Here is a 22,098-nt window from a genome sequence, read left to right as displayed (position 1 = left end):
AAGATATTGGCAAATTCTAGCTCCTGCTTTCAAGCAGAAAATAGCCAAGAAGCAAATATCTTCACACACAAAAGGCCATATTTGACAACTTAACCATTTTGCCTGTGCGCCCTGGGATTCTTCTTGGGATTTGATTTCAGTGAAGATAAATATTTTGTAAAGATGATAACTCCCTTTGCAACCTGAGTAATGCACATTTACTAGCATATGAATCTAGGATACTGGGTTAGATTTTTGGCAGTGGGATTTATGAAACAATTTGCAATATGGTTTTTATCATCAGGTAGATATCCTGAATCAGATTCTTCTCCTTGACCTGGCTTCCTATGAGACATTTATAGCTTAGAGAGTTCCCAGCTAGTGTACATGACAGCTCCAATAGAGGGAATGTTTTATTGTATGGTTTAGGCTGGTCAGCGTTCTTTTTATTTTTCTAAGGCCATCCAAAATTCTGTTAGGGTTCAAGGACAGGTTTTTGGAAAGTATTCAGACTTCTATAGGAATAGAATTAACTGGGTGCAGGCTGCTTTTTGCGAATGTTTGTCTGAATCTCTGAGGGAAACTGTAATACATTTTGCCCATGGAAAGGGTCTGTGGTTAAAACTAGTCACGGGAGTGAAATATCTCACTTCTTAAATTTTCTCCCTTAGAGCAGGATTTCTTGCATTACAACTTGCATTATTTAACCACTAGAGTCTTGTTCCACCTAGAGATTCAGGCTCCCTCTGTAGTTGGCAAAGAGAAGCCAACACTTCCAGCAAAGACAGTCTGAAAAGGTGGTATTAATCTTCCTCTGAGGGTCCATGACTTTCTCTCTGATTATGCAGAGCACTTGGATGACATGCATGATTCTTAAGTAAGTAGTTTAAATGATGAAGTTACAGCTGAATGCTTAATTATTCACATACACATCTCAGGAATCCCATTCCTATCAATCTATTTTTATACTGCCCAGGTTGCTCACTTCTGCAATAATTGAAGGATGGAGATGACAGAAACCCCTTCATTGTGTACTGCATGTAGAGCTTGAATTATTTTTTCCCTATGAAAGTTGTTCAGTATGAAAAGTTCTGGGAACTAATGAGTAGTAATGTCTGGAGTATTGTAACCCACTCCACACAAGGTAGAACAGGTCATTCTTGTTAGAGTCAGTATATTTGTGCATTAAGCTCTTTAATATTCTCACTCTGTAACTGAGTCCTTCAAAAGGAAGTGTAAAATTAATATTATTTCAACTATGAAAAAATTTGTATGTTAATTCAACAACCTTTAACTTTATGTCACTTAATTGCTTACTGTAACTGCATGGAAATGAAACCAGATTCAGCTCTTCAGCCCATGAAGTATCGTGATCTGCACTTGCATTCCCTTCTGTTGCATGAGAAGGTAAAGTCTGATGGAGTGTAACACCAGCCCCTTCTCAAACCACTTACTGTGGCTTCCTAATTTGCTGTTGTAACTGCTATGGCACAAAAAGTCAAGAGAGACAGGAGAGAAGAAGGAGTGACATCAAAGCTAATAATTTGTATTACACATTATGACTGCTACTCTCTAATGACTGTATAGAGAGTCAGGCTCTGGCAGGCTCAACAGCTTAATTCTCCCCAATTATAATATAGTGATTTGGAGACATCTATTTCAAAACCTCTTATCAGAGAAATTGGTTCAGTCTTATTACCTTTATTTTGTGGTTATACAAGCTAATCCAAACAGGTAGAGAGATTTTTTGACGTTATGTTGAACGGGGAAAAAACACATAGAGCTGAACCCACCCAAGGGACCCAACCTTTAGTCTTCCCTGTCATAAATGATGGAAATTTCAAGAGTACTTCTATTAAAATCACGGAATGTTTTGCCCAAACTCACCATTAATTGAAGAAGAATGTACCTGTGCTCTGGAAAGCTTTTCTCCTGATGTTTCTGTATTTACCCAATGAAAACCTTTCTTCTTAATGGAAATTTGACCTGAATATTGGAAAGAAAATATCCATTAAAATATTATTTAAAAATATAATTTAAGTGAATATTGTTGTTTGGTGTTTTGATAAGAGTCACAGAATTTATAAAGGCAACTATTTACTGTTTACTGATTCTTGATAAACAAAGTAAATGAGTGAAAGAGTTTTTCCTTTGACACCTCAGTTAAAGCTCCCCTGTAGTTTGTGAGGGACAAGCTTGCTTTAAACAAACAGCTGCCTCCAAACAGCTTAAATTCTCTTTTCACATTAAAAATTTTAGAAATAGACCCACCAAAAGAAACGGGCCCATCAAACCAATGCAGAAGTGGTGAGAAATGGGTAGTAGTTTGAAGTCATTTCTAAAAGGAAAAGCTTATTATCAAAATGAATTGCTACATCTCAACTCTTTCACAAAGGCCTGCCCTCCTTATGGGCATAATTTCATGAATGTATCTGAAAATATGTCTCTTCTGTTGAAATAACAATTAAAAGGTCTACCTAAGTAGAGCAGTTTTCAGAGCAAGAGGCTAAAACATGCAAGAATATTCACGGTCACTCATACGAATTGTAAGATGAGAAATTTTTATTCACTGGAGGAATGAAAACAATATGACAAGGACTCATATTTGCAGCCTGGAATGTGTATTGGGTTTGTGTGGCAGGGTTTTGGTAGCAGGGGGAGGGTTTACGGGGGTGGCTACTGGATAGAGCCAATGCCAGCCGGCTCTAAGATGGACCTGCCGCTGGCCAAGGCCGAGCCAGTCATCAGCGGTGGATCCGCCTCAGTGAGAACATATTTAAGAGGAAAAAAAAACCTGCTGTGAACCTGCAGTGGAGAGGGGAGTGGAATGTGAGAGAAACCCCTCTGCAGACCCCAACATCAGTGCAGAAGGAGGGGAGGAGGAGCTCCAGGGTCCGGAGCAGAGGTTCCCCTGCAGCCCCTGGTGCAGCCCAGGGTGAGGCAGCGGTGCCCCTGCAGCCATGGAGGTAACAGGGGAGCAAGAGACACTCCCGCAGCCCGGGGAGGACCCCATGACAGAGCAGGTGGATGTGCCTGAAGGAGGCTGTGACCCCGTGGGAAGCCCACACTGGAGCAATCTGTTCCTGAAAGACACAGAAGAGACCCACACTGGAGCAGTTTGTGAAGGACTGCAGCCCATGGGAAGGACTCACAGTGGAGAAGTTTGTGAAGGAAGGTCTCCCATGGGAGGGACCCCATGCTGGAGCAGGGGAAGAGTGTGAGGAGTCCTCCCCTGAGGAGGAAGGAGCAGCAGAGACACCGTGTGATGGACTGACCACAACCCCCACTCCCCATCCCCCTGTCCTTCTCAGGGGGAGGAGGTAGAGGAATTTGGAGTGAAGTTGAGCCTGGAAGAAGACAGGGGTGAGGGGAAGGTGTTTTCAAAATTTTGGTTCTCTTTCTCATTATCCTACTCTGATTTGACTGGTAAAAAATTAAATTGTTTTTTTCCCCAAGTCACATCTGTTTTGCCCGTGACCGTAACTGTGAGTGATCCCTCCCTGTCCTTGTCTCAACCCAGGAGGTTTTACCTTTGTTTTATTCTGATTCTCCTCCCCATCCCACGGGGGGTGGTGAGGAGTGAGTGAGCAGCTGCATGGTGCTTATCACTGGATGGGCCTAAATCATGACTAAATCTCCTTGTAGTATAGTGTTTCTATGAGATCCAAAAATACAAGTCAGAGCTAAAATATTTTGGAAACTTCTTACTTTCTGTCATTTTTGCTTATTCCTGTTGTGACACCAATCCTACATTGGCACTGATCCACACTGTGCTTCTGGCTCTTACAGCAGACAGTTACTCACTGTTCGTGCCTTTTACTGAGTGTGTGGCAAGTTTTAATCCTGTAAGCACAGCCCCAAGAGCAAACGTTTGTAGCAAGGCAGTGCCGTAGAAGGGTAGGAAGGTGTGCTGGTGTAGACACCACTTGTGGGTCTGTTCACATCATTTCTAGAGGCAAAAATCCCTTTTGCTAGCCCTGAGTATTTGCCTATTCAGAAATACTTCAACGTTAAAGTCATCACCACTCTAAGACTGAAAGCTGCCCGAAGTTCACATCCAGGCCTGATGAAGAAATTTGCAGAAGGGGTTGGATGCAGTCTGCAACAGAGCACTCACTCCACATCTCTGAACTGCCATACAGGTAATGGCATGTAACACTGTGCCTTACAGTCAAACCCATAATCATCTCGCTCTTCAGTTTAGCTGCATTACAACTAGACATCTAGAAAGAACAAAAACAAGATTCAGAGAAATCTGCAAATGTTCTGTAGAGTAGGCACCAACCCTTTACTCAGCCAAAGGCCCTGGATCCCCAAACTGTTTTTGTTTAACTAATAGGCATTCATTGGGCCACAGGAGCAAGCAAGCTTCTGTTCTTCAACCCCAGTTAGGTTAGGGAACTTTCCTTCCCGGAAAAAAAAAAAAAAGAAAAAAGAAAAAAAAGAAAATTATTCTGAGACTGCTTCAGGGAATGGCAAAAGATCATGAGCAATTATTTGATTATTATGACATGAGTGTCATCTTTTTGCTTTGTAGGTAAAGAATAACGCAGTGATGTGATAATTCATTTAGACCACTAAATGCAGCCGTAAAGCAGGCAAACAAACAAATAACACTAATCAGAAGAATCACTGCCAGTAGTCTCAAAGCTATGTGTATTATCGTATCACTTTTCCAGAGGAGTTGTTATATGACTTTTAAACTTTCCTCAGTCTGAATTTTAGTAGTGATTAACTAAGCTTAAGGGCAGTGTTTCAGCAACTTGATTTTAATATCTGCATAGGCTTTGAGTGACAAGAAAAAAATCACACCCTTTATCAGTGGTAACATTTTGGCCAGTAAAGTTAAAAAACTGGCTAATTCAATTTATTCAATGAAATGCATGCATGCAATTAATACGTGTTTTCAGAAGACAGTCCATTGGATGGAACTATGAGATAGCCATTGCTTTTCATTGAAATCTTTAGATACAGTTACCTCTCCCAAGCTAGGCTGAGAATATATAATTACATGTAGAAGACGACTGGCATAGGGTATGATGCATTAGCAAGTAGTGCATCCTAAGAGGATTTATGTAACAAAATAGCTGGTGTGATAGAACAGAGATCTGAGAAGAGGGTACTTTGGTCTTTAATCTGGTCCATGGACTGGATGCCTGGATGTAGCTGGAGCATTGCAGAGGCAGCAGATAAACCTTCCAGTTCAGTCTGAGGCTGCAAGAGTCTAGGAACCACCCTGTGATGTGACTCACAGCACAGCAAGTGGGGACAAACAGGCGATTTGCTTTGAAGGCACACTCCTGAGTTAGACTAAAACATTCATTATTTGCCCCCATATTGCCATTCATCGCACTAACAATTCTCTTTTAAACAAGGACTTGGCAAGGACTTTTATATTTAACAAAATAAATAGCTGATGTAGCACATGAAAGGCTTTACTGGTGCTGAGAAGGTACATACATTTCATCTGAGTTAATTCCAGTGTTTTTACTGAAAACCAAATCCTGAAGCCTCCATTCACAGCAGCTTTTTCTTTAAGAGGTTCTATTTAAATCATTGAAGTTATTTTCTGTGGAATGAACTCTGTTGCTAAATATGTGTAAGCTATACTAATATTTAGACTCCAAGAAGAAAAACAAGAAAAAACATATTATTTGTAAAAACACTGTACCTAAGTACAACATTAAGCAAAATGTCCAAGACTTTGGAAATTTTCTAATCTACATAATATTATAGGCCCAGAAATTATTGCTTTATTGTTGTTCCACAGAATTCATGTAATGAAACCTGTAGTAAAATTTTATTAATTTACTACTAATATAAAATATTAATTTTGTGTCATCACCCCTAGAGGTTTTTAAAAGTCATGCAGATGTGGCACTTAGGGACATGGTTCAATGGTGGACCTGGCAGTGTTAGGTTGTTTAGAGTTGAACTCAATGATTCTAGAGATCTTATCCAACCTAAATGATTCTATGATTCTGTGATTTTCAGAGACAAAAAGCTGTAAATGCAATTTGCGTTTCAATTTGGATTAAAAAAGCACAAATACAAGTCTTGCTGAAATCAGTGGTAGAAAAGATATAGTAAAGATTTGGGTATAAGTCAGCATTTTAATAGTCTTTAAAACTAACTATTCTTTAAAGTTTTATGTGTTACTCACGTAACTCCCTGAAGCAGGATTTGCTGTGAAGCATGTGATGGAAAAGCTTGCACAAAGGCTGCTCTGCGAGAGGCAAATTCTGGCAGGTACACTCCACACGCAGGATCGTGCCCCAGGTGCTGATGTAGGCTGCTTTGCAATCAGCATTTACAGAACAGGGCATGTCATCCTTGATTAAAGTTTCAAGACAAGCTTCATCATCGTAGCATTTTTTTGTCACATATCTCCAACACTTTGACCGAAATGCTGTGTATTTTTTCCTGGTGGAAAAAAAAAAAAAATGTATACAAAGAGAGTTTAAAACACTGTGATTTCACAAAAAGACATTTAAGGATCATCATAAAAATAGAGTGTGTTCCCAAGGCACCATTTAAGCCTTAAAAATCACAATATTCTGTGATAGCTAACCTAAGTTCTTCTCTGTTTTGTAACTAATTTGTTTGAGTGAAACCACAAAATTGTAATTTGAGAAAAACTTCATTTTTCTGAAAAAGTTTTCGAGAAAAAGCAACTGCACTTATAATCAGCACCTGTGAAGATTTTCCCAGGGTTGATCAAAAATCAGTGTGAATACAAACAGTCTCAAATCCTCAGAGAAGAAATGAGGACAGAGGAACAGACCAGTCATCACACTGATACCAAAGCAAGTGTGGTTCTAGTGAACCAGTTTGTTAGGCAATGTGAAGGAAGAATGAACATTCAACTTATTTTACATAAAATAATCTATATCCAATGCAATACTCTCCTCCCCCTGAATGCTAACAAAATGCAAAATGTCCAAGGCTCAGGAAAAATTAGAAGTAATTCAATTGCACATATTAGACCTTAAAGATTAATTGATAATGAAGATAAGTTGCGAGAAGCATTAACTTGTTTCACAACTCAATAACCTCAAATTATTTCAGTTTATTTGCTCTTAGGATAGAATAAATTTAGCTTTTAATGCACTGTGTATGACAGTAGAAAACATCTACTAAAAGTTAACTAAGAAATCTGTAGATATTGATTAGAAACCAATTTATCACTTAAGTGTTATGGGACAATAAAGGTAAACTGTTGCTGTATGTTGTACATTAATACATTAAAACATGCTTTCCTTAATCATAAAATTGGTCTATTAATTTACTGTTGATATTGTGTAGCTGTTACAAACAAGTCACACGGAAAAGCATGGACTGTTAGAATACCAGCTAGGACATTATTGTAAATATTTTCATTACACAAGCAAAAGTTTCAAAGCAGATGCCACCTCTGTGCTAATGGAACTATTTTTCTTCACCTCCTGATTTATAGTTATGGCTAGCCATAATTCACAGACTAATTTTGCTAATTATAACCACTTATTGTCAGTGCCAGGGAACATTAATATTCCCAAAATAAGGAGTAATTCAGCAAGTCTCCATTGTGATATTACATGTGTACACATGCACACGCACAGACATACATTTGTAGCCCAATTCTTCTTGGCATAAAAATGGGCAGTTCCCATTGCCATCAACCTGAATAGCCTGAGCAGGGCTGTAAGTGTTTCTTGGCCTCCTGGTTTGTTGCCTGAAGGTTAATTTGAGCACAGCCTTGGGGTAAAATTCAGGTCTAATCCACAGGGGAACTGGTGACTACACTGAAGACCAAAGTGGGCCAATTGGCCATCCACAAATGGGAATGGCAATTAAGTAGAATTATGAATATGGGCTAATCCTGTTGCGTGTTTTCTAAAACAAAATCAAACCTGAACACTGCATTATTCTTCATGAGTTTGGTGGTCTGTGTGTGTTTTGGGGCAGCTTTTTTTTCGAGTATCAGTATGCTTGAAATGAAAAGAATAAGACAACAGTTTTCTGAACGGGCCAAGTTGGTTTTATGGCCGTTGGGTACAAAGGGTCAGACTGCAGTGGAAGAGGTAATTACTTTAACCAAACAAACTTCTTCCAGTCTGCTGCACAATTTGTGCAAACTGCTAAAGGGCAAAGGTGCAGTCTGGCAGGTGCTATCTGAAGAAAGTGGAAATGAAAATATGCAACTGCATAGTTTGATGGGGAAAATGGTGTTAAGAGTCATGAAAGAGGCAGAAGAAAAGCCCACACTAAATTCCAGACCGTTCTGAAAATGAGCCTGTTCAGTTTACTCGTGGAATTACTTGTGGAGTTGCCACAGCTGATGCAGACATCTGTGAAGATGTCAAACACATGTGATGAGATGCAGTAGATACAGCGCAGAAAATAATTTTGCTATAGATGATATATATGGCATATATATAATAATTATTTGATCAACTCGTTATTCAGAGGCACATTACTAGGCAAAATCTTTCTTCTGCTTACCTGCACAATTCATTCTCTTCACACATGTGGATTACATTCAGACATGACGGGGGTGGAACCGCAGTAATTGCACAGGACTTGCCATGGAGAAGTTCTTTGGCTCTGTGGCAGGATTCATCAGGCTGCATACAATCACAAAATGTCATCATCTGGGCAACTTCAAAAGGCATGTTTCCATAGAAGAACCTTATGGCTGCTTGACATTCTTCCATGTTGCACTTCTTGTTTACTGAGCAAACCTTAAGGTACCTGGACAGCTGTTTGTTACATACTTCATCTTCAACACACTCCTTGTTCACATCCAAACAGGTTCTGTTTGCTGTGTATGCTAAAAAGAACAACAGTTTTTAAAATGAAATCACAAGATAACCTTTCTCAAGTGATGATTGGTAGTCACCCTGCCTGCAACATTCCTGTTAAAAACAAGTTTGACTCCCCGAAACTCTGATCCAGCTCTTTCAGCATTGCCTCATTTAAGCCCATTGTGTCATCTTCATACTTCTCCCTTCCACTGCTTGGCCCTCACAGGTAACCCTCCTGCAAGTTTCTGCCCCTCAGATAACTAAGCGAGAAGAAAGTGAAAAGGGGGAAGATGGAAGTTTCTTTGTGCTATGTAACAGTTTCTGGAAGGTGGTGGCTGGAGGGTACCTGAATGTGATTAAATTTCCGCATACCGTCTTATTCTAGGCTACATGCTAATTGATGGAGAAGAGAGTATAGGGCATTTCTGGGCTTTTAAAGCTAGTTTAGGTATTTCTAGCATATGCTATAAACCTTCCAAAAAGATCTAGAAAACTCTGACCCTAAAATGTTTATGGGATAAGATTTGCGTCTGTAAATTTAACAGGATCAGGATTGTCACCTGACGTTTTTTGATTCTTATCTACCCAGTAGCTTAATTGAAAATATGTTGGACCTGTTGACTCCCTGTTCTTCAGTAATTTGAATGAAAAGTATTCATTTTAATCTTGAGATACATTGCACACTATCTGAAAACAGATCTAAAAGCAGTTATTAGGATTCGTAAGTAAGTTCAGACTTACCTTGCTTGGGGAGAGCAGATAAACTCCATTGTAGTTTTGTTTCCATACTAATATTGTCTAGAACAAAAAGACACAGGTATAGGCATAAGCAGCAGTGAAAAGTCATGTCTTAGCTCGGTTTTTACCTTTAAAGTATTGACTGTGTTGCTGGCATAATGCCAGTGGTAAAAATAAACAAGAATAAAATAAATCATCTTGACCTGTCAACTTGTTTTAATAAACTCTAGAAGTGTTGTTACATATATTCACAAGTTTTGTGGTGAAAGCACTGTTTCTCCATGGCTGCTAGAAATGTTCTCTACATAATTATAGACCCTGTGAGCTCAAGAGTAGTTTTTAGAGCTGCTCAGTGCAGTATAAAGTCAGGTTTCCTGTGAACAAATAAAGGCCACAAGCCTTAATGTGTTAATCAGTGCATCCAGTTTTCAAACTCAACTGCTTGTCAAGGTCTAAAGTCAAGGCAGGCAAAAAATTCTTGCTACTGGAAAATTGTTATTATTGGTCTTCTACTGTTTCTAGTTATAGGGTAATACTAAATGGGACTGATTTGGATCAGGTTGTATCAAATTAACACCTGGAAGGACAATAGTATTAGCATGCAGGCTACGATTTTGCTATCAGATTATCCATTTGGATCTAAACTATCTTAAAATAAAATTGTCTTGTTTCCAATGTTAAACTGCAAATGATTAAGGAAATATTTTCACAGACTTGTGCACAGTGCTCTTATGTATGAAACATTCATATTGCTGGAATACCGCTAACCTGTGTCAGTGTCCTGATTTTTCTCATCGTCAACTTCATCATCGTCGTCATCGTCATTTTCACTAGCTGCTGAAGCTAGGCTCTCTTGAGAGTATTGTAAACAAGGGTTGTTAAATATTCCCTTCCATATTTTAACACACTTCATCTGAAGTGGCTCTGAGCACTTGCACTCTCCCAGCACTGTTTTCCTCAGTTCTCTCCACTCTGACAAACACTCCTGGTTGACCGTCAGGAGCCTGCATTTTGCTGAGTCCACCTGGCACGCGCGCTGGAACCTCTTGTACACTAGAAAACAGTCACGATCCTCTCGACAGCGTTGTTTTGCAATACTGCAGTCATTCTCTAGTTCTTCTGGGTGTCTTTGGTCTTTGGGGTTCCTCTGTTGCCTAAAACTCAGTTCAGTATCCGATCTTGAGGAAGTTTCCAAATATTCTGTACAAATAGAGATATAAATCAAATGGAAGATGAAGAATCATTACTGGTCAGCTTGAAACAAACTCAGAAAAAGGATAATTGTCTTAATGCAATAAAATGAATGAAACAGCCCTGTTTCATTCTGAGCTGTATGTAAATACATAATCATTTCAGAGTCTTGCAGACTGACGAATCTTCCTCATGCTTACTGTGTCCATATAATGCAGTCTACTTTAACAATTCAGCTGCTAACAGTAATATGAGAAACCCTCACTAAAGGGGTTAATCTCACATAACTTTAACCACTTACAGATTGAACATATGATGTATTATCATCTTAATTCAATGCATAATTTGAGAAGAGAGAATGGCAATTCCTGAAGATGGTTCATTCATTACCTAAAATGGTTGTCTAAGTTAGACAGGGACAATTACTCCTGAAAGTATAACAACACCATCAGCTGTCATCTGTAGTTAAAACTGATACCAGTTTAACTCCATCCAAACTTTTTGCTATACTGATGAGAAATGTAATCTTAACCAGCAAAAAATATCAAATTACTTCATTTTGCTAGAAGCAAAAGCAACTGTTTGATGACATCAGCACCAGGTTTTAGATACCCCCTCTTCTTGTTTGGGGCAAGGAGTAACAGATTGGGGTGTTATTATTTCCTCTGCAATAAAGCCATATATTCTACTGCTATATGATGTACGCTGCTTCATACCAGCTGATTGATACAGTGATGGGTCAATGTCAGGAATCCGCCTCGGGGCTCACTTTAGAGACTGTCATTCACTGGCTGGTTTTACTGGTCTTATGTCAGCTTTGCTAATCATTACTCCAGGAGACATTGGATCGGAAACTGCAAGACTTTCATGCACCAAGTAATTCTCAATTATAGAGAAAGGCTTTCTGAATGGCAAAGAGTTATCAGAAGAATAAAAGATTACTATATATTACTGATTACTATATAATTTTTTAAAGTATGCATTTTAGATATTATCTACAGTTTTATGAAAGTAGTAACAGTGTTTTCCATGTCCAGCAACTTCTAGATGTAGTGAAGATGTTCCTGTAACACAATGTGACACAACTTCACAGCTGTGCATCCCCATTCACCTACAGTCCCGCTCACAAGGTGGCTGGATGTGGCACTCTACACGTAACATAGATCCAGTGGCGTTCACGCCTCCTAGGGCAACAAGTAGCCCTCACCACACATCATATTTTCACTCTTGCTTTCCGCTGGACTGAGCAAGAGCTTTAGAAACCATTTAAATTTCTCACATGCATTTTATTGGTTTTGTTTAATTTAAAGCAGATATGGATTGCTTTCATATACATGTTGGAGTGTGAATATCATAGAAAAGACAAACCTAAGGTTTTTTTTGAATTATCAGATTTAAGAAATATGCAAAGAAACTTGAATCCAGTTAAAATGAGGGTTACAAAATTATATATATTTTTTTGCTCTTCATAATTAAAACTTTACGGTTAGTTACCTTTATTAATGCTGCACTGTTTCTCAAGGAAAATCGTGATGCTACAGAAATCATCTGTAGTGCAGACACAGTTTTTAAATTCTGGGTATTCATCAGCCAGGATCTGGATGATTCTGTTACATCCAATAGCGTCTTCTGCCTTGCATCTATTACCTAGAACTCACCATTAAAATTATAATGCTGTTAATGCTTATGAATGCTTAAGGGACATGTTTACATAAAACAATTGAAGCACAAAAATAACATGTTTTGCTAAGAGAAAACTGTTTGAACTTGGTTTTGTTTGAAAACCTGTAATAATTCACAAATTTTAAATTATATTCAGAGTAATATAATAAAGTTGTGGGCACAATGTTACCTTCTTTTTTTCGATCTGACCTATTGCCAGAATGTCTGTTTCTGTTCTCATTTTGAAAGTCCATAAAACCTCAAACTCACACATTTTGTTCTATGTAGATGAGGCACGGAGATCAAACTAAAAAGTTGCACAGAGTCGAGGGGCACATCCTGAATTGAGGCACTGGGACATTCATCTTGGTCCTGTGTAGAAATGAGGTGCCTGATACGGGGATGGGAATTCACAACACAGGCTAAGGTACTGGATGGAGTATGAGAGGGGACGTAGGAGAGCGGGTGCAGTCCTGTGATAATGGTGGTGCTAAACCCATATCCTGAGGGCTGCCAGCTCTTCTCCAGATCCCTCACGTGAGGATGGTATGAGCCTATAGATGCCTGGCCATTTGGATATGCCCTCTGACTGCTACCCTATAGAACAACTTCACTGCCTAAGTATGTCAGTCACAACAAAATTTTAAGTAGCCCAAGAATATTCTGATTTCTTTTTTTTTTTAATAATAAAAATAAAGGATAAATTGACATTTAAAAAGTATGCAGAAGCTTTAGTTTTCCAGTCCAGTTTCAAGCCTGTTGCTTGCGTGTGCACTTGGACTCAAGGACAAAGGCACTCACACAGGCTGTCAGCTCACATTTTCCTTGTATGCATAGAAATAATAAAGAGCATGTACTAGTTTGTGGTACAAAGGTAAACTAATCAGCCCTCTACTTTATGGACTAAAAGGTTTTAAAAGCATTTCATTACTTATTATTGACTAAGAAAGTTACAAGTTGCTTAAGAAAGTTACAAGTTGCTTCAGAAAGTCACAAGTTGCTTCAGAAAGTCACTGGTTACTTGGGAAAGTTACAGAAGAAGCAGATGAATACCATTTAAGAAAGTTGTATTTTGTAGAAGTTATTGTCTGCCATATCAAAACAGGTACGCACATCCCCAAACAGGCACATTTCCTCTCCTCGCCTCCTAGATGCTAAGTCACAATCTGTAGGACAAGGAGTATGTGGCTCACAGGATCCAGGCTGGTCATAGGGCAGCATGAGGATCAGTTTTAATCTACTGAGCACACATGCTGTTGTCTCTGCCTGTCAACGGTGATATCTGGCTTCCTGCCTTGCTGCTTCCCCGGTGACTAGCACGGAGCAGCAGAGACTGTGCGCTCTAGGAAAACTGCAAACCTAGCAGCCATGTGTCACCGCTGCCATGGACAAGCTTTAATGTGATTAGAGCTTTAATGTGATTTATATATTGTTGACACAAATAGCAGCAGAAGGCAGTCTAGGCAAAGGCCTGCAGGGGGAAACACTGCATTTTGCCTGTGCCTGAAGGAATGAGTATTAGCTTGTTCCAGAGCACCCATCCCCAACCTGCCACCCCAAAATCCTTTCTCAGTGTCTGCGTTGCCCTCCTCTAGTTGCTATTGCTGACTAAGGAGGGTTTGGGGATGTATTAAAATGTGCACTGCTACAGGGGGATGTTGCAGTCCAGCAAGAGCTACGGTTCCCAGCCTCTGCTCCCACTCCACCTCTTGCATCAGCAACGGAGGAAGAGATGGTGCCCAGGCTTGCCTGTATCTCTCCAATCCCATCTCCAACTTGCCTTCTGCATTTTTAGAAGCAGAACATGACCTTGACCCTTAGCCCTCACATTTCTTTCTTTTTCCAGTAGTCAAGGAGCTCAGGACATCTACTGAAGGCCATAGACATGGGACACCCCTTGATCATAAAAATGGGACAGAAAATGTGTGGTGAAATGGGAACTATGGTATGGAGGCCCATGGAGGTGGGTGGATATTCTACTCAAGTGAGTAAGGGATAATAAAGGAATTTCAGGAAACAATTTCAGGAGGACAAATTCCAGGAGTAGAAAAAGAGCAACAAAGATCAGGAGGAGCTTGTGTAATAATTAGCTAATTTACAAAATTTGTGACTGCCTTCTTCAAGGTCCTGAGGACATTTCAAGGGTGGAGGTGAGTAGAAATAGGAGAAAAAGAAACACAAAATCCCAGTATATTTTATGCAGCACTCTAGCCACACTTAGCTCATCTGCCTTCATGATGCTGCCAAGTTGCAGTTGGGAGTTCAGAGTGGCCCTGTGTGTGGTGAACACCCTGCACTGAACCACAGCAGCTGACAGCCAGGGGGTGTGGGGCTATGAACACACAAAAGGCACAAACAGAATCAGGAAGCACATCAGATTTATGGGGTTCCCTTGTCCGACCTCTTGAAAGCTGTGTAGAAATAACCTATTATCACTATTGGTCTGTTTGTACACTGTGTTGATTCAGCTGTGATGAACAGCAGAAAACATTTTATTGCTGGTTTTCAATTATTGTTGCTTTACCATTGATTAGTTCTAGGTAATACATTTTAACTTATACATATGCTTCCAAGGCATTTACAAAAAATGCTCTCTGACCTAGTGCTTGGCAGCCATTATTCATAATTCAAGTCATTTGTATGTACATACTTTGTGTACATTGGACCACAGATAGAAACATGACAGAATAGAAGCTGACACTTCCAGGCTCTGTTCTTGCACAGTTAGTTCTTCAGTCATCTCAGTGGGAATTGTATCCGAAGACTGAAGGGGAAAGTACTGGATTTTCCTCTCTTAACACTGGTGAGACCACATCTGGAGTGCTGTGTCCAGTGCTGGGTTTCTGAGGATGAGAGGGACATAGACATACTAGAGTGGCTCCTGCAAAGTGCCACAGATGTGATTAATGGACTGGAACATCTCTCCTATGAAGAGAGACTGGGAGAGCTGGGATTGCTCTGCCTAGAAGAGAGAAGGCCCAGGGGCGTACCAACACACATGTCTATGTTCCACCTGGTGGGAGGGGAATGAATAGGGCAGGGGCAGACTCCGCAGTGATATCCAGTGACAGGACAAGGGATTCAAACTGAAGTGCAAGAAATTCCATTTAAAGGTCAGAAAAAACTTTTTTTAATATGAGGGCGGCCTACCAGCAGAAGAGGTTTCCCAGTGGGGTTTTGGTGCCTCCATCATTGGACATATCCAAAATCCAACAGGGCATAGTCCTGGAGGACAGCCTGCAGTTGACTCTGCCTGAGCAGGGGGTTTGGACTAGATCTCCAAAGGTCCCTTCTAACCAAAATGATTCTGTTACTCTACAAGAAATAAACTCTTCCAAATCTAATTCAAAATGTGATTCCTTAATATTTAAGTGGTCTGAGGTTTTTTTCTTCTGAACCCAGATGTTTCCAGTTCTGAAAAATTAAGAAAATGTATACTATTGATTAAATCAGAGTTCAAGCATTTCTATTTTTTTAGTGAAATAACACAAAACCCCAAAGCTTAAAATCTCCATTCTGCAGTGATGAAACATTTTTGACATTTTCAAAGTGAAAACTTTTGACTCCATCAACATTAAATATTTCAGTCTTTTCCATCCTGACCTGGAAGCTATCTCATAGACATTTTCACCCCCTCCTTTTTTTTTTTTCTTTCCACTTGGCACAGAAGAGGAAGTGGAAGAAGGATTGGACTGAGAGGACTACAAACTGAATATCTGAAAATGCTGCAGTAGTAGGAGGTGAGCAGTGATGGACAGTTAGACAGAGAAAGGAGTGACTTAGGCAGTCATGTGGAGACTGTCCCCAGACCTGCTCTGAAGAAGAAAAGATGGACGTCTTGATAATGCACACATTCAACTTACATCCTTAGGAACTGAGTTATTGAACTCATACTACAGAGTAGGAGTGTAATTATCACCTGTAGTTAGGTTTTTCATAAAGAAACTAGCAAAAGGAATGTTTGCCCCACATTATGCGACAACTCAATAAATCCAAAGGGGGGACCACAGAAGTTGTCATGCTGGCCCACTTCATCTAGTTGCAGGGTATGATGAAGAATAGGCCACAGTACAAATCCTGATCTTTATGTCAAGTAGTCTTGGTGCTAATGCCTTTGTGAATGATGTGAGAGAAGGAAATTCAACTTCTTCTGATTTGGGGAATAGGCTTGGTTCTAGAGAGCTCATCTTTAGGTCACTGTCTTGAGCCTGAAAGTCCTACATATTCCAATACTTTTTTTCAAACATCAGCCACAACTTTTGAAACTGTTCTACTTCACATAAAATATTTAAAAACTCAATAGGACATGAACTGAAACCCAGTTCCTTTGAGGACTGTTGTAAACATTAGGTTATCATGTATTTTTCATTTACTCTGTCTGTTCTTAAAAGTATTGAGCCATTCTATGCATAACAGATATGCATCTGGAACAGGACACACTAAGAAGGACCCCTCAGAGAATTTTTTGCTCTATCTCCTTTAAATACTACCTTGTGACTTGGGACACTTGGGTCCAAATCTCTGCAGCAAATCAGCCACACAGAGGCACTCAGGTAGGGCACATTGCGGGTGAATGCTTTAGCAATGGCCTACTGACCATGAAGTCAGGCAGCATCTTCTGCTACCTGGCTTCCCACACAGACCAAACGTGAGACTGGGTTCTGATATCAAAACAGACAGAGGGACATTCACTTTATCAACTCTGCTGCAGCTGAGGCTCAGAACAGATTACGGCTTCAGGACATGGCTGGTTTTGCTCAAACAATGTCAATATAGGAAGATGAGAGGTTTCCATGGAGATATAGATACCCCTGATTCCCACAGATGGAGAACCTGCCTTATGGACTTAAGCCGCTAAAAATGGCAGTTATGTACCTAAATATCCTTGGCTGCATTTGTGAACAAGACCAAGCCATGGGCTAGGCTAATGGCAAGTGATTGTATCTATATGTTGCACTTTTGCATGGTACCTAGCCTGGATTGAGCCAGCTAGACTGTGAAAATAACATGGGCCTGGAGTCACTCCCAAAAGGCAGTTTTGTGCAGCCAGCATGGGGGTAAGACAGTTTAGTTGTATGGATACCTGGTGCCCCATGTCAGCTGAAATCAGGGCCAGAAAATAGCCTCTGGCCCATTTTATTTGCTAGTACTGGTGTAACCTTGGCAGATGAAGGCCATTAACACTTATCAGTCAACAAAAGTGTCGTTAAGAACTTGGTCTAATGACACTGCCTCACTGTACTGCCACTTTTCTTCTCCCTTCCATATTCACAGCACCTGGCAAGTGAATACTCAACATTTAACAGAAAGGTCTTGGAGAGTTTTATTTTCTCTAAAGAAAAGACTTTAAAGAGAGAGATGGTGACTGATACCCAAGATTTGTTCAGGAAGATAATGGGCCTTTGGAGAAAGGGACACTTATTTCAGGTCAAACTTATGATATGTGATCTTCCCCCACTTAAAACATACTTCACTTGGAAATGATGCACCAAAAGTTGGAAGTGTGATACACAGAGACAGAGACTGATTTTCTACTTTAATTTATGTGAAAATCTGTTTAACAATTCAAGGAGACTCAGTCACATTGTAACCTGCACTTTATTTTACCATCACTCTCTGCATGTGAATCACTCTGACATGCAGGTACTATTCACTGAATAAATACAGTGTGCCTCCCTATGACACAACTTTCTTTGAGACATACTTTACTTGATTTGTTTCTTATTCTAATACAATATTTGAAAAATATTCTAAGTAACTACTACATTGTTTTTGGTACTGTGCAAGATCATAGGATCACAGAATCACAGAATGGTTTGGGTTGGAAAGGACCTTAAAGATCATCGAGTTCCAACCCCCCTGCCATGGGCAGGGACACCCTCCACTAGACCAGGATGCTCAAAACCTCACCCAACCTGGCCTTGAACACTTCCAGGGAGGGGGGCACATCAACTCCTCCGAATTATGGAAAACAAAGTTGGAAATCTTTCCCAGCTGCATGCTGACTTTGTTTAACAGGATCCTGCAAGAACATGATTTCTGCTGAATTCAGACTTGAGTTGGTTCAGACTCTGATTTTGTTCATAGTCCAGAAATATCATTTGTCACTTCATTGAAGAGACAGTGTGTGACTGTTACTGAAAATAGTATTGGCCGTTGTCAAGGATTTTAGAAGTTGACTATTTTCTGCCATTATTTTCTCCTGGAATCTCACTGACTTCATTCAGTTACCACAGCGATATTATGATAGACTATGACTATGCAACCATTCAGCAATTTAAAATAAAGCTGTTAACACCGTAAAGAATTACCTGAAATATTGCAGACATCTTCAACAACATTCCAGACACTCTCGCATCCATTTGCAGCATTTAGACATTGCTCCTTCAAGTGCAGACAGTCAGTAGTCTGGGCAGTAGATATACTTGTGAAGTACATGACTAACGCTGTAAAAACAGAATATAATGACTGATACAATAGATATTTTACTGACCTTTTTCATTGACACTGAGATGATAACAATATAATATAGTTTATCTATATATTCAAATTTTCTACCAAGTTACTTTATCATAGAATAAATCTTATCCTCAGTTTCACAACTGGAAAATTAAATCTAAATTGTGAATTTTCAAAGTTGCAGTGTGGTATATTTTGTATTGGTTTTAACGCAGTATTACAGCATCAACCATAGCTATATATGACATTAGTCCATAGATATATATAAAGGACTGCAATTCTGGGATCTATAATAAATTATAGAAAGGAGACAGCACAAAATTCAGAGAGAACAGCGTTTTATTTGGACTGCAATTTCATCAAGCTAGAGACTATGCAGGAATTCCTACGACTAGACCATGTGAACGAGATGTAACAGCTACACAGCTGTTAGATAATAAATGAGATTTTATTTAACAATACAGTACTCTTCACCCTCTTTGTTTTTACTTCACGGATGCATGATTTCTTGAAACAACCACTACATTTATGTCTTTATCTGCTTCCCTGAGTGCACTGAACCTAAAGGCCATGTTAATTGCATAAAACAGTTCTGAAGCTGAATATTGATAAGGAGATTTCAAGGTAAAGAATGTAAAATAAGCACCACCTCTGGCTTATCAGTAGAAAATTGAATTGCCTTGCCAAGAAAAGACAAATCAGTTGGAGTTTAGTTCTTTCATCAAGATTCCTGTGGTAACAAAACCTCTAATTTGTAACCAAGTGTCTTAATTTTCTGTAAAATTAAGCTTCAGACACTGGTTTTAGGCCTTATCAAACTAGCTGCTGAGCACCTGATGGTTGTGTTTTCCTAAGGTATTGAAGGACACAGCATCTCCAAGACCAAGACTCTTCTTTTTCCTTGTGTTCAGGCAAGTTCATATGCAATTTCAGGAATTTCCAGCACTGTTTAATTCCTTAAACATAATCTGCAAGCGTCATGAAAATATTTCCTCAGGACTTGTCTAGACCCTATCCAGAGAAATGAAATGTTTCCAATTATATATTTGAGAAATAAGAAATGAAATATCAAATATCACTCTTAATAATCTGAAAGAGCCACAGCTTTTCAGAGGCGATGCCATCCCTTCTGGAAATGATGCTTACCTGTGATATAATAGTGCTGCTGCAGGGAACGCTTTCTGGATGCATGTTGATAAAGATGAAGCAACATTCAATACTTCACAACTGACAGGTGCAATAGCATCTAGTGTGCCTCAGAGACACAGAAGAGGCCACACGTGCTTACCATAAGAGAGTGAATGGAGCTGGTGCTAATCTTTTCCCAGTTGTGCATATTCCTGCCAGTTCTCAGGTCTATGCAGGGCTGGTTGTGATTTCAATGATTTCAGATGCAGATGTAGGCTGCATCTGTCGGTCAGCCTGGAAGACTGGTTGATAGAAACGGCTGCTGCCACTTGACATTGAGGAAAGTGAAGCTGGCCCATCCATAGGGACAGTTTTGTCTCATTATGAAAACATATTACTTTGTCTCTCTCCAAAAGTTCTTTCAGTTTGTGAAATTACTCACTATTGATTCAGATGACAGAGAAAAAAAATTGTTGCCAAATACCTTACAGGTGAAGATGACTGTACATATAAGACAATACAAAATTACAAACCCAAGAACTTTTTAAGAAAAAGTATTTTGCTGGATGACCGTTTACCTATTTTGTAGGTACTAACACAACAGCAGATTTACGCATCTGATTAGGATCCACAGCACAAAGACTCAGTGCTGTCTCTCTCCTGTTAAGACAGTTTTTCAGAACCAGTGGCTGAAAATGAATAGACAAAGTAGGACTGATTGAGCAGCCAACTAGCAGCTCCTGCTCCTTTGTAAGGATTATTTCAGAGTGCGTCTATTGCGAACCTGCATGGAAACTGTGCCCACAAAAAGGCGAAGGTGCTTTTGCAAAATAAAGACCTGAGTGGCATAATCTATGATTGAAGCTAATTCAGTCTAAGACAGAGATTCTCTAGATCTAAAGACGTATTATGGTTGGGTCTTTTGTTTCCTCAGTAGTACACTGGGGGCGTATTGTGGCAAGCTTACCTGAAATGAAGGGGCCTATATGATTTTAGAATCAAGTGCACTGTAGCTTATACAATTGCTTAAATTGGCAGCTATTGCTTTAGTCATTCATTTTAGTTATTTACCCTAGTGTTTGGAGTACTAAGCAACTGTTTTCTACTTGGAAGAGTTCAGGGCATCTAAGAGTCAGTTTTTAGCTAAAACTTTTAGAGGGATCTATTTTTGATATGAAGATATAATTTTAGATTTCTACAAGTGTCTGTGTTTTTGTACAGGTGCCTGTTGATTCAACTGGGTTGGTGTAAAATCCCCTGTTCTGAAGAATTTGGTGTTTAAAGTGAAAGGGTGGGGGGAAAGGATGTTTTAGCGTCTTCATTTTGCAAATTGGGAACAGAAGCACAGGAGTTAAAGTGTCTATCCCAAGATTACATAGCTATTATCTGGCAGATAACAATGAATAATGGGAAACCAAGCTGTGGTTTCTATCCGACTGCAAGAGCAGCAAGATAGCTAGCTCCAAAAGAGAAAAGCAAACTTTAGTTTGAATATAGCTTGGATACAGTCGAAATGTGATAAATAATATCTTCATTACAATAAAAACTGGGGCAGAATTACCTACAGAATGTTTTAAACAGTGGAATATGAGTTTAGAATAGTGGGATGTTAAAGAGAGAAGCAGAAGGTGTACAATATGTAGAGGGGGAAAGGAGGATAAAATAAATTTAAAAATACTTGTCTCCTACTCTCTTCTACCAATTCCTTCCATACCAGCTTTGTTGATTTTCCCTTTTCCTCGACTCAAACCCAAACGGAAATGTCAGTCACCCTCTGGGTAGCACTGCCAGCATTAAGTACGTTCCACTTAAAAAACAAATGTCTGTTTATTTAGACAAGGCATCCCACTTGTTGGTTTCTTCGAGAGTTCAACTTCTTATTAGTGCCGGCCCTGCTCCCCTGCCTTACCTCCCGCTTCAGACACGCTACCCGGAGCCAGGCTGGAGACGTTCGTGCCGAGCCCCAGGGCCAGGACCTCGCAGGCTGGTGCGACCCCCCGACAGGCACCTGCTCGCCCCCGCCTAGAGGCACCCCGGGAGAAGGAGCAAGGGGACGGACCCGTAAGGAGAACGCCCGGCACGGAGAGGGAGAAGTGTGGGTCCCGGCGAGGCCGGGGGCTGCCCCCTCCCTCCAGCCCCCCTCCGCACTTACCGA

At 39.9% G+C, this 22,098-nt stretch overlaps 1 protein-coding gene across 1 annotated transcript; it reads right to left on the bottom strand.

Annotated features, from left to right (window-relative positions):
• Positions 1-6,134: 6,134 nt before the first annotated feature.
• GFRAL (GDNF family receptor alpha like) lies at positions 6,135-18,802 on the bottom strand (the record flags this gene model as incomplete). The annotated part of the gene is made up of 6 exons (XM_010077188.1): positions 6,135-6,402; positions 8,464-8,791; positions 9,507-9,563; positions 10,272-10,703; positions 12,189-12,341; positions 18,668-18,802. Coding segments are annotated over 6 exons (1,373 nt in total), but the record flags the coding sequence as incomplete, so codon positions are not given.
• Between the last annotated feature and the right edge of the window lie 3,296 nt (positions 18,803-22,098).

The sequence above is a fragment of the Pterocles gutturalis genome, unplaced genomic scaffold (assembly GCF_000699245.1).
Source record: "Pterocles gutturalis isolate BGI_N339 unplaced genomic scaffold, ASM69924v1 scaffold25083, whole genome shotgun sequence".
Taxonomy (NCBI): Eukaryota; Metazoa; Chordata; class Aves; order Pterocliformes; family Pteroclidae; genus Pterocles; species Pterocles gutturalis.
Note: the sequence above shows the minus strand (reverse complement) of the source record. Positions and strands in the feature narration are given on the sequence as shown.